The 19830-nt window shown below is 33.8% G+C and overlaps 1 protein-coding gene across 1 annotated transcript in view; it reads left to right on the top strand.

Annotated features, from left to right (window-relative positions):
* The window catches only part of LOC129216705 (BTB/POZ domain-containing protein 6-B-like), a 58324-nt gene that overhangs the window by 18841 nt on the left and 19653 nt on the right, over positions 1–19830 (top strand). Inside the window, exon 3 of the mRNA XM_054850922.1 lies at positions 15156–15446. Within this exon, the coding sequence (XP_054706897.1) occupies positions 15156–15446 (291 nt within the window). The remainder of the gene's footprint in view (positions 1–15155; positions 15447–19830) is intronic.

Below are 19830 nucleotides of genomic sequence, written 5' to 3'. Positions count from 1 at the left end.
AGTAAATCGTATACAACATGAAGTACCTCTCGTTGGAGCTTTGAAACCTTTTAGACCTCGCGCGTGGGAGTCAAACAACCAGTAAGAAAAACCTCCAGGATCTGGTCTGCAATGGACGGCTACAGTTGTATTATTCATAGTAAGTATGGCATAACTATGATCCCTAAATACATTTATTAGAGCGTTTAACAAATTCGGAAATCCTTCTCCACTATTGTCGTTGTCTGCGTGACCATTAAATGATGATTCATGAAGAATATTGATATGAACTTTTCGATTATTGTATATGATACTTGGTAAAAGCTCAGTTGCAGCCAAATAATCTATGTGTACTTCTTCAGGATTGGGGTTAACCCGAGCCGCAATACAGTCTCTATAATACTTATCTCCTACTAGCAACATATAATCTATGTCACTTTTGCACCAATCATTAGGATTGATCAAAGAAAATGCCACAATAGCAACAGTTGCAATCCCTGTGCATTGTCGACCACGTGACTGTGGAGTAACTCGTTCATTGCCCTGATGAAAGGACCCATGTAGTATAGATACATTGTTTTGCAAGACAGTATAGTTATTTTTATTAATAGTTGACCGTTCAACAATTGGTTCTTCACTGTCATGAACATGTACGGGTTCGTCAGCAATTTGTGTTATCGTAGAAATATCGATCACAGTAGGAAAATGCACACGAACATCTTTATACAGTGCATTATTCTTTAGGAGCCACTGCAATGCCACTTGAAGTTTACCTATATTAATTTGAAACTCCCTAGAATGTTCTAAATTTTCACGACTTTCTACTACGAGCACTAATCCAGTTTGATTAGGTTCAAGCGGAAGTTGTTCCGCCAGCTCGACCACATCCTGAGCAAAAAGGATTGCCTGCCCTTTGCACCAGTCTTGACTCAAACGATTTTGAACTTTTATTATTTTAAGAGAAATGGCACTACTCTGCAAATAAAACGTTTCTCAATTTCCGATAACTCATCAATTTCTGTAGGTATTGCAGCTACCGACATTTTGTTCCAATAGGAATGGGGTGGAGTTTTATGTTTTTTAATATTGTTTGAGCATCGTGAACAAGTAATTATATTACCTAAAGCTACCAGTTCGTTAGGAAAAATAGAGCCTAAATTTTTAGTTTGCAATTTCCTACGTTGCTGAGGATACAAATTTTTTTTGCATATTGAACACGACAAGTCAGCATAAACATTAATTGATTTCTTAAAGTTTTCTGCGTTACACTGGTTTCTTCGCTCGCGAGCTGCTTGTCGCAGGGCGCTCAGACGATTAGTTCTCTCCTCGGAAGATTCGTGAAGTACCACCATTGCTGAACGGTTACGAGCAGCATCCAAACGCAGCATACGTTCGTCCTCAATTTCATTTGAAACTCGCTCTCTTATCAGATCTAAACGATGAGCGCGTTGCTCTTCACTCTCATTTGAAAGTCGCTCTCTTATCAGATCTGAACGATGAGCGCGTTGCTCTTCACTCTCATTTGAAAGTCGCTCTCTTATCATATCTAAACGACGAGCGCGCTGCTTATCACCTTCTTGCAATAACCTATCGTTATTGTAGCTTCTCATTCTCGACAGTCTTTCCTCGCGCTGACCTAAATTCTCCTGTGAACGTGTTAATGTAATTCTCTTTCTGTTTGCTTCCAACCTTTTTTCTTTCTCATTAATAGATTCTTCTAAACATCTTTTCCTCATCCGAGCAGCATTTTTTGTAGGCCTACCCATGTTAGTATATAAAGCCTGCTTTTTTTTAAATTATTTATGTAACACAACAGATAATTGTTAAAATACGATTATATATATATGTTAATAGATAAAGTAAGGTAGGTAGCTATTTTAAAAGTAATCAAAAATATAAGCATACAGATTATAGCCACAAAAAATTATAAAATAAAAACTTTTTAACAAAAAAATTGAACCGCCGAAAAAACTGAAAAGCAAAAAATAATAAACCATTTTAATTAAACCTTAATAACTAAGTTCTTAAACTGATGTAAGTATACCTAAGTATATATTTTTGTAATAATTTAGAGTTTTTAATTAACCTTAATAACTCAGTTCTTAAATAAATGTAAGTATACCTAAGTAGTTTTGAGTCGGTGCCAAACAATAAATAAACAAACATCCCTAAATTACCTAAATTTAAAGAAATAACCAAATAAAATTAGCAATGTAATGTGAAATGTCCGGCGATAAACATAAATGTTTCAAAAAAAGCTCCCTCCGCACGCCATCATTAAATCATGAATACTAGTAGATCGTATACAACAAAAAGTATCTCTCGTTGGAGCTTTGAAACCTTTGGGACCTCGCACGAGAGAGGCAAACAACCAGTGAGAAAAATCTTCAGGATCATGTATGCAATTAACGGCTACAATTGTTATGCCATACTTACGCTGAACAATACTATGACCCACAAAACCATTTATTTGAGCTTTTAACAAGATGAGAAATCCTTCTTCAGTATGATGAACAATGATATAAACATTTTGACTGTTGTATATGAGGCAAAAGCTCAGTAGCAGCCAAATACTCGACACGTGCTTCTTCGAGACCACTCGACGACGTTCGGGTTTAACTTCGTCAACGCTCGGCATTTTCCGGCGAAGTGGCGTGTCGCCATACGCCACCGCTGCGCCTCACGCTTTACAAAAATAATTAATTGCTTGTTTGGCACCGACTCAAAACTACTTAGGTATACTTACATTAATTTAAGAACTGAGTTATTAAGGTTAATTAAAAACTCTAAATTATTACAAAAATATATACTTAGGTATACTTACATCAGTTTAAGAACTTAGTTATTAAGGTTTAATTAAAATGGTTTATTATTTTTTGCTTTTCAGTTTTTTCGGCGGTTCAATTTTTTTGTTAAAAAGTTTTTGGATGATAAAGATATTTTTACACATAACTTGTGTGTAAGAACATGCAAAAAGCGATTCTTTTGCTTTTTGAGCGATGATAACATATAATGAAGTATTTTGGTTGATAAAGGCACATTTTCTGACAGAATTCGCATGTAAGACGCATGCAAAATGTGATTCTTTTGATTTTCTGATAATGTTAACAAATTCAGTTTCTTTCGATGATGAAGACTAATTTTCTCACAGAATTTGCGTATAAAAGAGATGCACAGTGTGATCGTATTGATTTTATGAGTAATTCTAACACATCGTCCAGTTTTTTGGATCATAAAGACATTTTTGCTCATTATTTGCGTAAGGACGCATGTAAAGTGTAATTCGTTTGCTTTTTGAGCGATGATAACATATTTTGAAGAATTTTGGTTGATAAAGACATTTTTGCAAAGTTGGTGTATAAGATGCATGCAAAGTGCGATTTTTTTGCGCTTTTGAGCGATTGACAACACACTATGAAGTTTCTTCAAAGGTAAAGATACATTTACTCACAGAATTCGCAGATGGTAAGACGGATGCGAAGTAATTCTTTTGCTTTCCGAGTAATGACAACACACTATCCAGTCTTCCTTAGTTCACTCTCGAGGCTTAGAGCTGGTATTTTGTTTGTTCTGAATACGAAGTGCTCACTTTCATAACCTCTTTATGTCTAGGTACAGCGACCACGACGCTTTCGTTCGCTATCTGCGGTTAGAGGAAGAACTCAGAAATCGCTCTCGATGTCCCAGGTTTGAACCAAATACATTTTCTACCTGTAGACAGTTTTTCCATAGAGTAGCTTTCTCTGCTCTTCTCTCTGCTAGTAGTAGCTCTCTTTCTTTTCTTCGACTAGAATCGCACTACAGTCAAGCAGGACATTTCTCTTCTGATTTATCCTGAAATCATTTGGAAGCATGTTTAACGTCTTGGAAAAAATAACCTCTCCAAAGACGTGTAAACGTTATCTCTTTTAAATCGTATTCTGCTGTCACAATATTACAGATGCGTTGCTAATGAACCAATTAAACGGACCCATCATTACTAAGAGAACATGAGACAAGAAAATTATTATTTTTTTTTTTTCAAATATTTGGCATTGAATTTGGAAACAATTGCTTTACGAGCAGTTTGGCAAACTTTCAGATTATTTTTTACTTTCCCACCGAGAGCTACTTAAGATTGTGAAAGGTTTTCTATGGTCATTTTGACTGGTAAAAAGCCTGATTCTAGATTATATATATAGTTTTTTAAATCTCATTTTTAAACAATACATTCACAACATAAAATACAAAAAAGGATCAAAGAAAATTGCCTTGGCATCTTTTTACGAAGGCCGCATAATAGGTTTTAAGGGCAAACTTTTTTTTAAAAAATATAGACACGTTTTCTTGCAAAGCTTTTTATTAGTACTTGAACACTGAAAGGTGTTCCTCCTTTTATTAATGCTAATTATAAAACATGGGTAACATAACATATTGTTTAAAATGTACTGCGACTACGGATAAGCCCAAAAAATCAGTTTTCAAAAATTTCGAATTTTTTCTTTTTTACTCTAACTTATATCCAAAATTTTTACATAAATATCCAAATGTGAGTATAAAAAGTCCTCGCTTACTTTTAATTCAAATGACAAACGAAAGGTCTGACTTTTGATGTAAGGTTAGCTTTGTTCGAATTTTCTAAGCTAATTTGACCATTTGTAATCAACGTTTAAAAAATGAGAAAGTCAAGACTACGCTGTACTTTTTTCGTCTGTTAACGGCCGTTTTAGGCCTTTTTTGCTCTCTTTCTTATGGATTTTTGCATTTTTGGAGACGGAGTAGTGTTTTTAATTTTTGGTTCTTTCTTTGCTTTTCAAAATATTTTTTATTTTCTTTTTAGAGTTTTAGATGGACTTTTGGTGCATTTTCGATCCCTGGTTTAGATTTCATTTAATGTTTTGTATTTTTGCCCCTGTTTTGCTCGCATTTCTTTTTCCATCATTAACGCCATGACATGAAATTCGGCACAATGGTTTTTAAGGCTTTTGAGTTCGCCGTGATTTTTATGTTTTTTTTTTCAAACATAATTTTGTTCTTATTTTTATCTCAAATTTAAGCGAATGTTTATTTGGGGAACACAAAAGTCTTCGTGAGTTTTATTTTTTACAGCAGTCAAAAGGTTCGATTTTTTAAACCTAAGATGAAATTTGTTCAAAGCATCTAAGTCAATTAGAACGGCGCAAATGAATGTTGAATGAGTTAAAATGTTTAAGGCTCTTCTATGACAGAAATCATTCCTTTTACGTCATCATTATGTACTTATAAGAAAAGTTTTCCGTCATTCACGTGGCTTTTCTTTGTACTTTAGTACGTTTTTGTATTTTTTGGGGGAGTGGTTTTTTACATTTTAGCTAATTTAGACTGGTACCAATTGCAAAATTGAATTGTAAAATATTTTCAGTCATCGATCACAACTGCGGTAAAAGTTTAAAAGGAAAACCACATTTTAGTCTAAAAGTAAACAAAAATATATTTGTGATACTCCTCCAAGAACAGCAATTACTGGGAGAGCATTTCAAGAGCGGCTTGAATTATTTGAACCTTAAGAATTTAATAGTTAATAGGTTTTTTGTGGAAATTCCGTTTTACTCATAAAAACGCCAATAAGAACCCAAATAAAAAATTTATTACTGAAACTACCTCTCCTCTTTTCTCAATAAATTGAATACAAAACTCTCTAGAAAAATTATCCATGTTTTAAAGTCTTGTCATAAAAAGTTTTAAAACAGCATTACGACCAAAGAAAAATTATATTAGTCGTCAACGATGTTCTTTATTGGACATAGCAGTCAAACTTCAGTCATTAAATGGAGAATTAGAATTAACCCAAATAACCATTTTGGATGTAAACTTTCTGTAATTAAGCATGAGAAACAGATGCACTCTTTTAGTAGAATCTACTGCACTTTAGAATTAGTTTATACCTCGTGTTTCTTTAATCATATTAGATGTAGTTTTTCCCTAATTATAAGAACATTCATTGATAGTTTAGCTTCAACTCTGCTTGTTAGAATATGTATTTCTCTCAAGTGTTGTAGCATTGAATAAAGAAGAGTTCTGTAAAATTGCTTTTGTATTCAAATGTTGTTTTAAATGTTTTGCATATGTAAAAGCAAATCTGTTCGTTGCAAACAAAAAAGAGGCAAATTATTGTGTCATCAAAATCGGCTTTCAAAACCGTGATCATTTTTCCGTTTATTATATAATTACTTATTTAATTTTATTCATTTATTAGGTTTATTTTATTTGTTTATTTTTAAAGATGAATTTTTATAAAAATTGACAATAATTCAAACTTGAGAATTCTCAAATATGAGTTGACCAGATGTGAATAGTTAAGTTTTGATAGCTAAAAATCTTGTAATATGAGTTCTAGGCAACTGAAAAATTAAATTGTATACTGTTTTTAGAATAACTAGAACTGATCTTTTTTGCACAAAATATATTGTTTCAATTTTATTTTAAAATAAATATTTTAATCTATGAATATGGACAAGAAGTAAAGTACCTGGGGTGACGGTTACTACAAAAAATACATAAATAAATAAATAAAAAAGTTAGTATATCAAAAAAGAGGAAAACTTGTTCTAGATAATAAATAAAATTTGCTTTCAGAAAATCTTGAAAGGTAATGAATGTTTCACACATAAAAATAAATGTTTTCTCTAGGTGCTAGGTTCCTCATCCAACATGACTTCAGCGTTGAAAATTTGGAATAAAAATATAAGATCCTCATTGAGAACAATAGAATAGTTAGTATAAAAAATGCTCAAAGGGGAGAACAGTAGAACACTTTAGCCGAATTTATGTTATTCGAATAAATTCATATAGACAGATATACAGATGTAGAGTAGTGGAAACTAGAACTATCATAGAAACCCAACCCACGTAACTTACTAGTTAGTTTGAAGTAACTGTATGGAAAAAATCAGCAATCATTCGAATGCGCTAAATAGTGGTGTATGTATAAACAATTTTCTTCGAGAACAAAACTTATAAAAAAAAATGTATGACTCGAGAAAGGGTTTTTCTTTTTCTCTTAATATAGTATAAAACAAAAACCATATCCCTAATCTCTTGTTCCAAATCAAAAACTTGAAAATTTATTAAATGCTACTTTAGTTATTCGATAAAATAATTTTCCATTTCAAAATGCAAAAAATGAAAAAATAAAAGTAAATTTTGATTTCAGGCATTTTAGTTGAAATATATCACTTATTTGGAAGAAAAGTGCCCCCAATAAGAAGAAATGAAATTTTACAGGAGAAGTTTTGAAGTTTAACTCTTCAGGAAATTTGCTAAAAGAAAAGTCGATTTGCTGTGCTCTCCAGAAGTTAATATCAGAACAAAATATCTGACATTATTTTTCAGAGATTACGTCATTTGAAGCCATTTAAGTGGGGGAAAAAAAAAGAAAATTAAAGTTTTCGTATTGTGGCACTTTATTTCCAATTCTTCCAAACGAGCGATACATTGAACAGTTTAACTATTAAATTTGAAGTAGATGTTACCAAATGTGTTGGAAGACAAAGACCGACGTCTTCCAGGGTCCAAAGCAGGTTTTGAAATTATTCTTGATTTTGGTCACTTTCTTGAAACATAATTAATAAGATGTAAAAAAATCTACCTCTGTATTCATTTTTTCATGCTTTTGTTTAACTGACAATCACTAGTAAAAACTCAGAAGCACAAAAAAGAATGATACTATCATTAAATCTTCTTTTGAAGATCTATTTGCTGATTTTTCCCGTTGCCAGATTCATTAGCTCATGTGTTTGGTTAATCCATGGCCCCACTAAATATGCTTACGGGCCTTGACAATTTTCGATTTTCCCGTGTTAAACCGATGCAGCTCACCAATCAATGTTAACGTTTCAATGCAGCTCATGCATCTACCAATCATAATCAATGTTTCAAAGTTTGTTTATATTTTTGATTCGACGTCACCCATTTTGACCGCAAGAGGGGCCACTGGGAACCCCTGCATCCACCAATCAATGGCTAAGTAATGAAAACAGGGGTGCCCTGTAACGCCCTCTTTGTGCCATGACCCGTAATTTTTCTGTGGGGCCATGGTTAATCATTTTTGAGCAATTACGATTGCTTATTGCTTTCATTTGACTGTTTTTGGTGTACTATCATTTTATTTTCCCACCGCTACCCTCCGCACCCGCACCGCCGACCGGCTCCTCACGATGCTGCTCCTATAGCGAAAGCCGTCTCCAGCATCCATGTCCTACACACAGGCGCATACATACACAACTACACACACACACATAACTACCCACACACTTATGCCAGCACACAGACACAAACACACATGCCTACACACACATACTCCCTACACCCAAACACACACGCCTACATACACACACTCGGGATTGCGAAAAACATAATTTGAATTCAAGATGTCAAAATTCAAATTAATTTTTCTTTTTTGTATTTATTTATTTTTTTTCAGTTGTAAAAGAATGTTGAAAAATTATTTTAATTTTTTGCCAACTATCGTCTGCTTTATTAACTAATTTAAATCAAAAGCTAAACTGCAGTGCAGTCAGTGTTTGCGAGAAAGTTCTACGTTAAACAGTTGTTTTATTTTCACAAAATATTTTTTGTCCCACTATGGTTGCGTTCAATGAGCAACCGGTAGCTCACCGGTTAAAATAATGACTTCAAAAATGACGTCACCTCCAATGCTTTAGTATTAATTGACGTCACTAGCTGTCACGTAATCGATCAACCGGTCGCTACCGGTCGAACATAAGCATAGTACTTTTTTTCAGCAATTACTCTTGACAGTGTCCTCTTAAATGGAATTTTTTATTTCGCATATATATTTTTAAACACTGTGTTTAAAAATACATCTAATATCAACTTTTCCTCTCCAAACTGTAGTTTATGAGGAAAAGATATGAGTGAAGATTTGGAGGTATAAACTTACACCGTTTTAAAAACCTTTATCGAATGTAGATGCTAGTTTAGAATGTGAACTATATCCTAAAGATCTATAACTAGCACTAATATTTTTTATCATATTTAACGAAAAAACCCTTAGAGTATTTGTCAGTGGCTGTTTTCCATTAATTCTCTCTCATAAATCATAATTAGTTATACGTTCTAAGTGATAAATTCAAAATTTGTCAATAACGAACTAGCCATTTTTTTAACCTGTGAGGATTTTTTCGAAGCAAATTTTCTTTTTAAATTTGTTTATTATTTTATTTATTTAATTTACTCAGCGAGAAGATTGCTTTTAGTCAGAGGAGGAAAGAAAGCAGGCTGTTGATTGCTGCTTCTCTGCAACAGTTCTACTATTGTTAAGAAACGAGATTTACAGAGATGTTCTCGGTTGGACCGGAACTCGTTTTTTCGTTCATGTCTTTAGATTTCACCTTTTTGTTTAAATTTGGTTACACTGGATGCAATTAGCGGTGAATGGGTGATGAGCTGTTATTGACTTGAATGAGTTATTTTTTAACTTATTTTGTGCATACTTACTTTTTTTTTTTTTTTTAATTTTCGGAAGAGAAAGAAGAATCTTTTACTATCTATTATATAATCACATGGTTTTTTGCATTATTAGTTAAAAGCAAATACGATTCATGATTCGTTTAAAAAAAATATATTTGATAAAAAATACATATCAGTGACAAAATTAAGTTTTCATAAAAATTTCTGAAGATTGAATTTCTCGCAGATGGGTATTTTCTGAAAATTATCTTAGTGCAGTGGTTAAGTTTCAACGTTTTTCGTTTAGTACTGCGCAGTTTATATTCCCAATATTATATTGTGTGTGTATATGTGCGTGTGGGATTGCGTTTTCTGAAACGGATTAGAAATGGTAGAAACCTATGTTTGTCGATCTGTTACTCATCTTTCTCCTAATTCGGAACTCCAGCGCTCGAATACGCTACCTTGTGGTGATTTACAAAACTGCCGATGGAACTAAAACATTGCCACGTTTTAGTTCCATGTGTGTCTGTTGACGTAAACACAGGCAGTTTGTTCTGAGTATTTATTAACGCAATCGATGTGTCTTAGTTTGCTTTCAGCTACAGAAATTAATTCGTCCCCTAAGAGTATTCTCGAGCTTCTCAAAATAATGTTAGTTTTCCTTATTTCTTTCAAAAAAGTATTAAATGGTGGACGCGTAAACAAGAAAACTCTGGATTAACAAAATTGGATAACGTTATACCAGGTAAAATTTTTTATTGTATGAATTTGTAAGAATATGAGTTTTTTTTAATCTTAAATTAATTTAACTAATCATATTTTACAGCAGCATTTAGTTGGAATGGACAGTATGCAAAATATTTTCTTGGATTTATTATCGTAGAACAAAATGAAAAATGTTTAACCTAGAAAGAATTTACTTTATTCCTTTTATTCTCAGCTGAAAGGTTTCGCCAAATTTGTTTAGGGTTATAATTTTGGTATTGTGCGAGCAAAGTAGCCTTGGCGAGATTTCGCGTTTTTAGTTAAACCATTTTTAATTTTTATCATGAGTGGAATAAAATGGTAGTAAGATTACAGAATTCGATAAGTGAAAAGAAATAATGGTCAATCAACTGAAAAGAAAACTACCACCATATATCCGTGAGAATTTTGTTGAGGATTTGCATAACATGACACAATTAAATCGTAACTCAGAAATTAGAAAAATCGAAACAGAAAATTTTTAAATGAACCGATTCGGGAATTCGAGAGAAATAACTCAGCTACAAATGGAAAAAAAAAATAAGCGCTAGCCAAGCAAGGCAATGAAGTATCATCTTCTTTCGATAATAATTTGTAATGTCATATTGAATTTTCTAGCATTAATTGTTGTTCTTGTCAGGCCACAATTATTATTTAGTTTTATCAAGAATTGATAAATATCGAATTCAACATCATGGAAATAGCTGCTTAGAACTACGAACTACGTAGTTTGCATTAATCTTTGACGTTTAGTAATGCTTCTTGAATTCTCATTTCTTTCTACGTGGGCCAGAATATCCACAAGACTTTGAAAATTAATTTAAAAAGAATAAAGCGAAAAAATCATACGTACGAACAAAAATCACAACACTTTTAGCATTTTCTTCGTTACCATGTGCGTTTGTTTTAGTTTTCAATTCCGCCATTAGACAGTGACTTCAGTGCCCCCTACAGTTCGTTGGAGTTGCGATCGGAACTCCAGCGCTCGAATACGCTACCTTGCGGTGATTTATAAAACTGCGAATGCAACTAAAACATTGCCACGTTGCGCATCACGTGTGTCTGTTGACGTAAACACAGGCAGTTTGTTCTGAGTATTTATGAACGCAATCGATGTGTCTTAGTTTGCTTTCAGCTACAGAAAATAATTCGTCCCTTAGTAGTATTCTCGAGCTTCTCAAAATAATGTTAGTTTTTCTTATTTCTTTCAAAAAAGTATTAAATGGTGGAAGCGTAAACAAGAAAACTCTGGATTAACAAAATTGGATAACTTTATACCAGGTAAAATTTTTTATTGTTTTGTATGAATTTGTAAGAATATGAGTTTTTTTTAATCTTAAATTAATTTAACTAATCATATTTTACAGCAGCATTTAGTTGGAATGGACAGTATGCAAAATATTTTCTTGAATTTATTATCGTAGAACAAAATGAAAAATGTTTAACCGAGAAAGAATTTACTTTATTCCTTTTATTCTCAGCTGAAAGGTTTCGCCAAATTTGTTTAGGGTTATAGTAGTTTTAGTATTGTGCAAGCAAAGTAGCCTTGGCGAGTTTTCGCGTTTTTAGTTAAACCATTTTTAATTTTTATCATGAGTGGAATAAAATGATAGTAAGATTACAGAATTCGATAAGTAAAAAGAAATAATGGTCAATCAACTGAAAAGAAAACTACCACCATATATAAACTGTGAATACACATTTTATTTATTTTGTTCTGAGTGAATTTGAATAAATATCAGTTTTTCAATTCGATGAAAAAAAACGAACTTAACAACATTGACTGGACACTTTTCCTTAACCTAATTCTACATAAATACTTTAAATAACCTTTGTTACTACAGTATCCTACTGAAATAGACAGTATGCAAATAAATTTTCTTGAAAATATTTATCGCAGAACAGATTGAAAAATCCAGAAAGAACGTAAAGAATTTGAACAATAAAAAATAAAAGTTCGCCAAAAATCTGTTTATAGGGGTATGGTTTTGAAATTATGTGAAAGAATAATGTATCTTGACAAGATTTCGCATATTGGGTAAATCATTTCCATGACGAATGAATTAAATGCATGATTTCTTTGGATATCCAATCATATAGTCATAGAAATAAATTATCTAGTGTTAAACGTTACTCTTGACAGTCTGCCACGTATGTGCACTATGTGACAAAAATGTCAACAAATGCCTTAAATGTCACGAAACTGAACTTAATATGTACTAATGTATAGAAAAAACGGTACAAAATGAAAATGCCGTTCGAAGCGAGCCAAAAATTTATGAATTCCGAATTCAACATCGTGAAAATGGCTGCTTCAGAACAACTTACTGTGTGTTCTGCATTAATTGTTTACTTTCGTAATACTTTTTGGTTTCTAATCTCTTTCTATATGGGTCAGAATAACCAAAAGACTTTGAAAAATCTTTTCAAACGAATAATGCGAAAAAATCACACATACGAACAAAAATCACAACACTTTTAGCATTTTCTTCGTTACCACATGCGTTTGTTTTAGTTTTCAATTCCGCCATTAGACAGTGACTGCAGTGCCCCCTATAGTTCGTTGGAGTTGCGAATATATTTGCATTTTTTGGTTTGTTCGTGAGCAGTTAAAAAGTCGGAAACAAATTATATGTGAAATGAAACCATTTCAACCGCATTTACTCAAAAAAAAAAAAAAAAGATTTTTTGAACAAATTGAGCAAAATTTGGTTTTACTTTATTTAATAACGCATGCTCAATTTTGAAATTTTATAATGGAACAAATTTTGGATATGATTTAGCTCTAGATATTTTTCCTTTTACATAACAATATTTAAAAAAGTTGCTAGATTTTAAACTATTCATTTTAAACATTAATAGTAAGACATAAATGACATATCTAACGTAGAAGTTAAGGAAAATAAACTACATAACGATTTCATAAAAGTTAGTCATCTTTTTTTATGAATTAAAACAAGATTTTCATTTTACGCATTTTCTTTTAGCTCTGAAGTTTTTTTTTTTTTAAATTCGGAATAGTTTAAAGCTTAAGCTTAACAAAAGAAAATATGGTAAATAGCACCAACACAACGTTCATACACAGAAAAGTAGACTCGAGTAGATCTGAAAAAACTTGTTTGTTTGTTTCTGATGCCCAAGATTTCTCTTACGCGCTCATTAACCGTTAATATGGATTCGAAAAATATTACCAACTGAATGAAGTGAATTAACTGTGCCACGAGTATTTCACTGAATAAAACCCTTCTACATTTTGTAACGGCCTATTGACCTGCTTACCATCAAAGTCGTTAACTAAAAACGGCTGCCCAGCAATGACCCAATTACGCGCCTCTCTCAACTTGACCCCACGTGATCGGCGGGGGGGGGGGGGAGGGGTATTTTTAATCGACCCTATGGTCAGGATTCTTCTCTGTTGCATGTGCGATCGATCGCTGGACATGATGACGCTTAAGGGAGGTAGAATAATTATTTTCCCACCCGCATTTCTAAGGCCAACTTATCATTTTTGCTTGACGAAATTCATTATCTGCATTTTTAACTATTAAAAGAATAAAAAGTTGGAATAAATTAAAAGGTTCAATTTTGCAATTTTCAGTGTATTCATCAATGAAGGTTTCATGATAGTGCATGTCTCTTTATTATTAGAATCTGCTCGCGTCTGTCCTTTTGTCCGATTAAATCCTACCTTGTCAGTCTGGCGCGGGAAAGATTCCATCGAACTCAAACATACTGGAGAAGCAGTTATTCCCGGATAATCCCATGTCTCAGCATTTAAGTGCCATATATATTTTTAAATTATGCCATTAAAGTCGGGACTTTTAAGGGATGACGTCTTGGTAGTTGTTTAGCGAGAGGTCGTCTAATTGTCATCAAGTACAGAACAGCCTCTGATACTGAATCGTTTCTTTTCCTCTTTCGCAAACTCAACTACACTAGTTACCGAACTAGTTTAACACTTTAACCATACTAACTTAGCATTATTGAAAATAATATATCAAAAGTAAAGATCTATTGTTTTAAGAAAATACAAAGAAGAAAAAATGTGAAAGTAAAGTATATCCGTCACAGCGCTGCAGTTCAGAGGAAAATCTAAGCTTTATCCCAACTCATTTGCGCCATAACAGCATTTTATTTGTTCTTTGTTGTTTTGTGCTAACATTGAGGTTGTTTGCTAGACAAGATTACCAAACATAGGAATACTCTCCTAAAGTGATATAAACTATATTGAAATGTCAAAGGATGGATCAGGCCCGTAATCAGAAATGAGCGTTAAATCGGGCGTCAGATGCTATAGATGGGGCTCGAAAAAGTGGGGATCAACCCCCCCCCCCTCGGCCTAACGCAACCAAAGATAGCTTAAAGCTACGTTTTTCTAAATTCAGTTTCGAGCAAAAATTATCGGGGGCGAGCCCCAGACCCCTATTTGTGCCTAAATATTGAATTTATACTCCTCCCTTCCGATTTACGTGTTCACATTTCAATTAGGAATCTTTACAAAACCAGAACCTGGATCCGGTTTTGTGCTTTATGCTCAACTCTCAAACATTACCATGGAAAACCACTTGAAGTACTTAACTTCTGGGTGTAATCCCATAGTATTGGGATGGGACCCAAATTTTAAATTTTTGCTCCTGCCTGTGCTACTAAACCGTGTTTTAATTTTATTTATTTTCGCTGTGTGTAATATTATTTATTCGCTAACTTGCATAGAAATTTGTGTGAAAAGAAAAATTGAATACGTAATGTCCCAGCACGGGCCGCCAGTTTTACAGTACGGGCATTTCTCGACCTGCCCCACCACTCGGGCTTCTTGCTCTGGAATGGAGGAATTCTAGAGACAGACCAGTTTGTTTTGCGTTGACTTTTTGGTGTCTAAGTGTTTGTGTTTCTCTTTATAATGCCATATTCTTTGTTTGTAATATGTTCATTTTCCAAATAAAGTTACATGGAACCCATCTACGTCATTAACATTCTCGTCATTCTGTGTGTGCGAACAGGTACGCGTACAGCGACGGCCTGCGACTGCAGAGCATCGAGGACGCCATGATGACTGCCTTCGCTGCCAAGAAGTACGCCCTGCCCCACCTGCTGGACCAGTGCCTCTCGTACCTGGAGTCGAACGTGTGCCCCAAGAACGTTTGCCAGATCTACGAGTTCGCGCAGTCCGTGGATGCGCCCCTGCTCGTCTTCCTCTGCCTCAACATTGTGGATCGGCAGACCTTCCACGTCCTCACCTCTCCCCACTTCACGATGGTGCTACCCAGCACGGCGGAACTCGTCGCCTCCAGGTAAGATTTTTTTTTTAATCTAGGGAGCTCGCTAAGGCTCACCAACCCTCGAAGGTTGCTTCGCAACTTATTTGATTCGCAAAGATTTAAATCGTCAATTAGAGAGAAACAGATCAAAAATGCATCATGAGTAGTTCCCTTTGGAACAAAAAGTAACCCTTCCCCGGATTTCAAAATAACTTGCACCACTTTGCAGAGTCGTAAGGGCTAAGGGACTCCTGAGCAATGTAAAACTGCAGTTTTATACGTTTGACAAGTCGCTCTCATATTCTTGGTATCTAGTAATATATTTTGCTCTTTAGCTCGGGACTTGAATTGAGATTTTTCGTTAAAATCGAAACCTTAAAATTTGTGAATAAGAAAGAAGAAACAAACGAATTTAAAAGACGTAACTATGGCAACGCCAAATAAAACATCAATAATTTGAATGGAGATGAGATTTTTCGTACTTGATTAAAACGGCTTGTAACTTTTTTCCTTTGGAGATAGATGCTTAGTTTTTCGACCGTAGATCGAGTTAGATCTGGAGTAAAAAAGCCGCTCTTTAAAGTAATGTCAAAAAAAAAAAAGAAAAAAGAAAAAAAACAGAACAATTCCTTCACTTTTTACTGATAGATTTAACGAAGAAAATAGAGCCTAAATTTCAGCTAAGCGAAAACAATTCGAGTTAAAAACGCAAATAACTCCAGCCGTAATGAAGTTAGAACAATGAAACAAATTGCGTGGAACGCGGAAAATTCTACCTTTTCCAACGATATATAATATTAATATATGAAAGTAATTTTCACCCCTTTAATAGTCAATTTACTCGAAATTTGAGCTTACAAAATGAAATTACAATAATAATTCGAAATTTAAAAAACAAAACTCCAAGTGCAAACAACCGGGGCTCGAAGTAATTTTGTACAAAATGTCATGGCTGTAGGAGCTATGGGGTCTCCTGGACGCAGGCCCGCCACTTCCTTTCAGAATTTCTTCGACCTTACTTTTTTTTAATATGAAGAGCTAATAATAATAGCGAACTTCTGCTGTAATAACTCAATGGTGTAAACCAGGGATGGCCAACTCGTATCACAGAGTGGCACGTCGTAGTAACAGTAATATGAGAATTCTTATTAAAAAATTCAAAAACATAGAAAAATAGTTTTCGAACACTGATTTTGAGATCTAACACTAATTCTTATTCTTCAAGATTATTGGCTAACACTTTATATTTTTTTGAAAAGGATCGAAAAAGACACGACCATTCTGCTTTTATTTGTTGCAATTTTTAACTCCCGACGCAACAAAGAAGGGGTTTATAAGTTTGACGTGTGTATCTGTGGCAGCGTAGTTTCTAAACGGATGAACCAATTTTAATATTTTTTTTTTTTTTTTGTTCAAAAGAGGACTTGTTCGACCTATAGTTCTTATCTCGATCTCATCTTTGTGGGTCTTTAATTATAGGAGGTATAATTAAAAACTACAAAAATTAGCACTTATACGCAGTTTTGGTAGTAAAAACTTACTCGAACAAATTGAAATACTAGTACCTATAAGAAGGGCAAATTTTCCTACATCTGGTGGAGTTTGCTTAGAATTTTGAAGTTACGCAGAACTGAAATTATATTACCTTTTTTTTACTCAATTTTGAACATACTTCTATTCGAAGTTTTATATACTCGTAGATGGGGCACACCTAACCTGGGACCATTGTTAAGACTACGCAGACCCTAACCAGAATATTACGATGCTTGTAGATTAGGTCTGCCCCTACTATAGTAATACGATTGCATTCGCAAATTCCAATAAATTGTATGAGATGCTGCAGTCTCTTGCCTATGGTAGCTGAAACCGGTAAAGACACAGAAAAGACACGGTCACTTAAGTTGCCCAATGAAAATGAGAATCTTTTACCTCTTTGACTATTTTCCGCAGTCACTGCTAGGTAGCGTATTCTAGCTCTAGAATTACGAATTGTTGAAGTTGAGGAAGATCAGCAATTTAAAATGTTTATCTGTTTGTTTTTGTTAACAAATAAAATACTTGTAATTAATTTCAGTACATTAAGTCAAGTCTTTTAAGTGGGTTATTAATTTTCTTTCTTGATTCTGCATTTTTGATTAGCAAATGCAGTGATTGTTTTTAATACGTACCTGGCAGCCGTACGACATGAATTTTTATTTCCTCGACAATGTCAAATCTTAGTAAAGTTACGGTTTTAACTAATTAAGATCAGAGCTTTTTAAGAAAGACACAAAAAAAAGTTTTCTGATATCCACAATATACTAATTCAATATGTTGGAAACTTTAAAGTGATGCACCTGTACCCCCCCCCCCCCGAATTGGAGGAACTCTTTTCAAAAAGGTCGGCTACCCCTGGCGTAAACTAATATTGAAAATGACCAATAGTATTCTCTTAAAACAAATAATAATAATAATTCATTAAGTATGAGGTGAAAGATGCTTATAAGTTTACGAAATTCTACTCAATAGTTATTTTATTTTATAACTGTGTTCGAAAACACTTTTTATTTTATTGTAAACTTTGTTCCAGTTGTGCAAAAAAGTAATGCATATCTAATATTTCTGGAACTGGAAGTTTTCCATCAACATCTACAAGAATTTATTAATTCCATCAATATGTCGAAATTGTGCACTTGCAATTATTTCCTTGTAGTCCTTGTATTGATCATAAAGGCCAGACCTCGTTAGAGGTACTTTCAAACCGCGGTAAGATAACACTGCGCGGAAAAAAAATCTTTCAAGATGCTTCTGGCATTATTCTAGCTGGTTCTTACATAAAAGGACTCCTTAAATCTAAATATGACCACCCCATAAAAAAAATTGGTTTTGCTGATTTTTGAAATATTTCAGTGGGGAATACCACCATGAGTATCCCGACTCACTCAAAATATTCCTGGTTTTGAACTTTGCAACTCTCTGGCCACTCAAAAGAGGGGGTAATGATTAAATATAATGCTACCTTTTCCTCCAAATAAAAATAGTAGCTACAAAACCTAAAATCGAAAAAGGGGAGGGGGAAGGAACGCGATTTCCAAAGAACGGGACATGAGGGAGGAAAACAGTGGTCATATTTGAATTCAGGGGTCTGTTTACAGAAGACTCAGCAGGAATATGTCAGAAAATTTTTGAAGGTTTTTTTTTTTTTTTTTTTTTTTTTTTTTTTTTTTTTGCCGCGTAGTGGGTGAAATTATAGCACAGTCAATAAAGGTTTCGTGTCGCGACTAATTTAGGGAAAGCTAAATTTTTGCAGGTTGTTAATACATAAAGTATACACTAAAAAAATACGAAGTTCCGACCCCCACCCCTCTTGCTTTCTCCACCACCCCCTCCGAAACATTTCAAGAGTAGTACTATGATTATACGCTTTTCGTGTCGCAACTAATTAGAGGAAAGCTGAATTTTGGCAGGCTGTTAGTCAGAGGCGGCATTTCAGCATTTCGTTTGAGGGGTCGAGTTTCTTGAACATGAATTTCCTCAGAACGGTATGAAATACATATCGTTTAACAAGAACTGATAATTAAATGGTTTTAATGTTAAGAATTAATAGGTTTGTAAAGAACAATTAAAATTTTTTCGACCGAAGCTTTAAATTTATTTTGTTATAAATTATCTCACAAAATATCTCGGTACTAGTTTTTATTTTTTAGTAAAGTTTTAATCTACTATTTTTGGAGCCAGGAAGAACAGAAAATTTTGTAACTATAGTTAATCAATATCCAATGACTTAACTTATTGCCAGTATAGCTAAAGAGGAAGGTCTTGCTTTGCCTCATTGCGCTTCGAAGGCAATTCTCTAACCTCCTGAGACACGAAAATCAAACTTGGTTGACGTTCAGTTCTCCTACAACTTTCTGGTTGTGTGCGTAGTTTTTTACACCAATGAAGAGGCTCCATTATTGTAGCCTTAAAATAGCTATATGCTGTATTTTCGTGTAAATTTGTGCTTTATTTACATCGGTTTTTCAATTTAATCACGAAAGTTATCTTTCAAATGACTGATAGGACTCGACCGATGCATCGGCCTGGCCGATGCATCGGCGCCGATGGTTCAACAATCTAGCCATCGGCATCGGCATCGGCGGCCGATGCTAACTTGCAAGAAACATCGGCCCATCGGCCTTAAAAACATCGAAAAGCCGATGGAATTGGCCGATGTTTTTGAAAAAAAAAAGGACCTTTGTTGTTTTACTTTTTAATACAAAGTAAAAGGAGTTATTGTTTTCATATAAAATTGTTTACTTAAATTACAGTATGAATTTCTATTTTAGTCACCCCTGAAAGAGATTTTAATACTGCATTCAGGTACCAAACAAGTTAATTATTGCGTTGTTTTTTGCGGCTGGATGTACGTATGTATCTCTCATAAGTCATAACTGAA

The sequence above is a fragment of the Uloborus diversus genome, chromosome 2 (assembly GCF_026930045.1).
Source record: "Uloborus diversus isolate 005 chromosome 2, Udiv.v.3.1, whole genome shotgun sequence".
Classification (NCBI taxonomy): domain Eukaryota; kingdom Metazoa; phylum Arthropoda; class Arachnida; order Araneae; family Uloboridae; genus Uloborus; species Uloborus diversus.
Note: the sequence above shows the minus strand (reverse complement) of the source record. Positions and strands in the feature narration are given on the sequence as shown.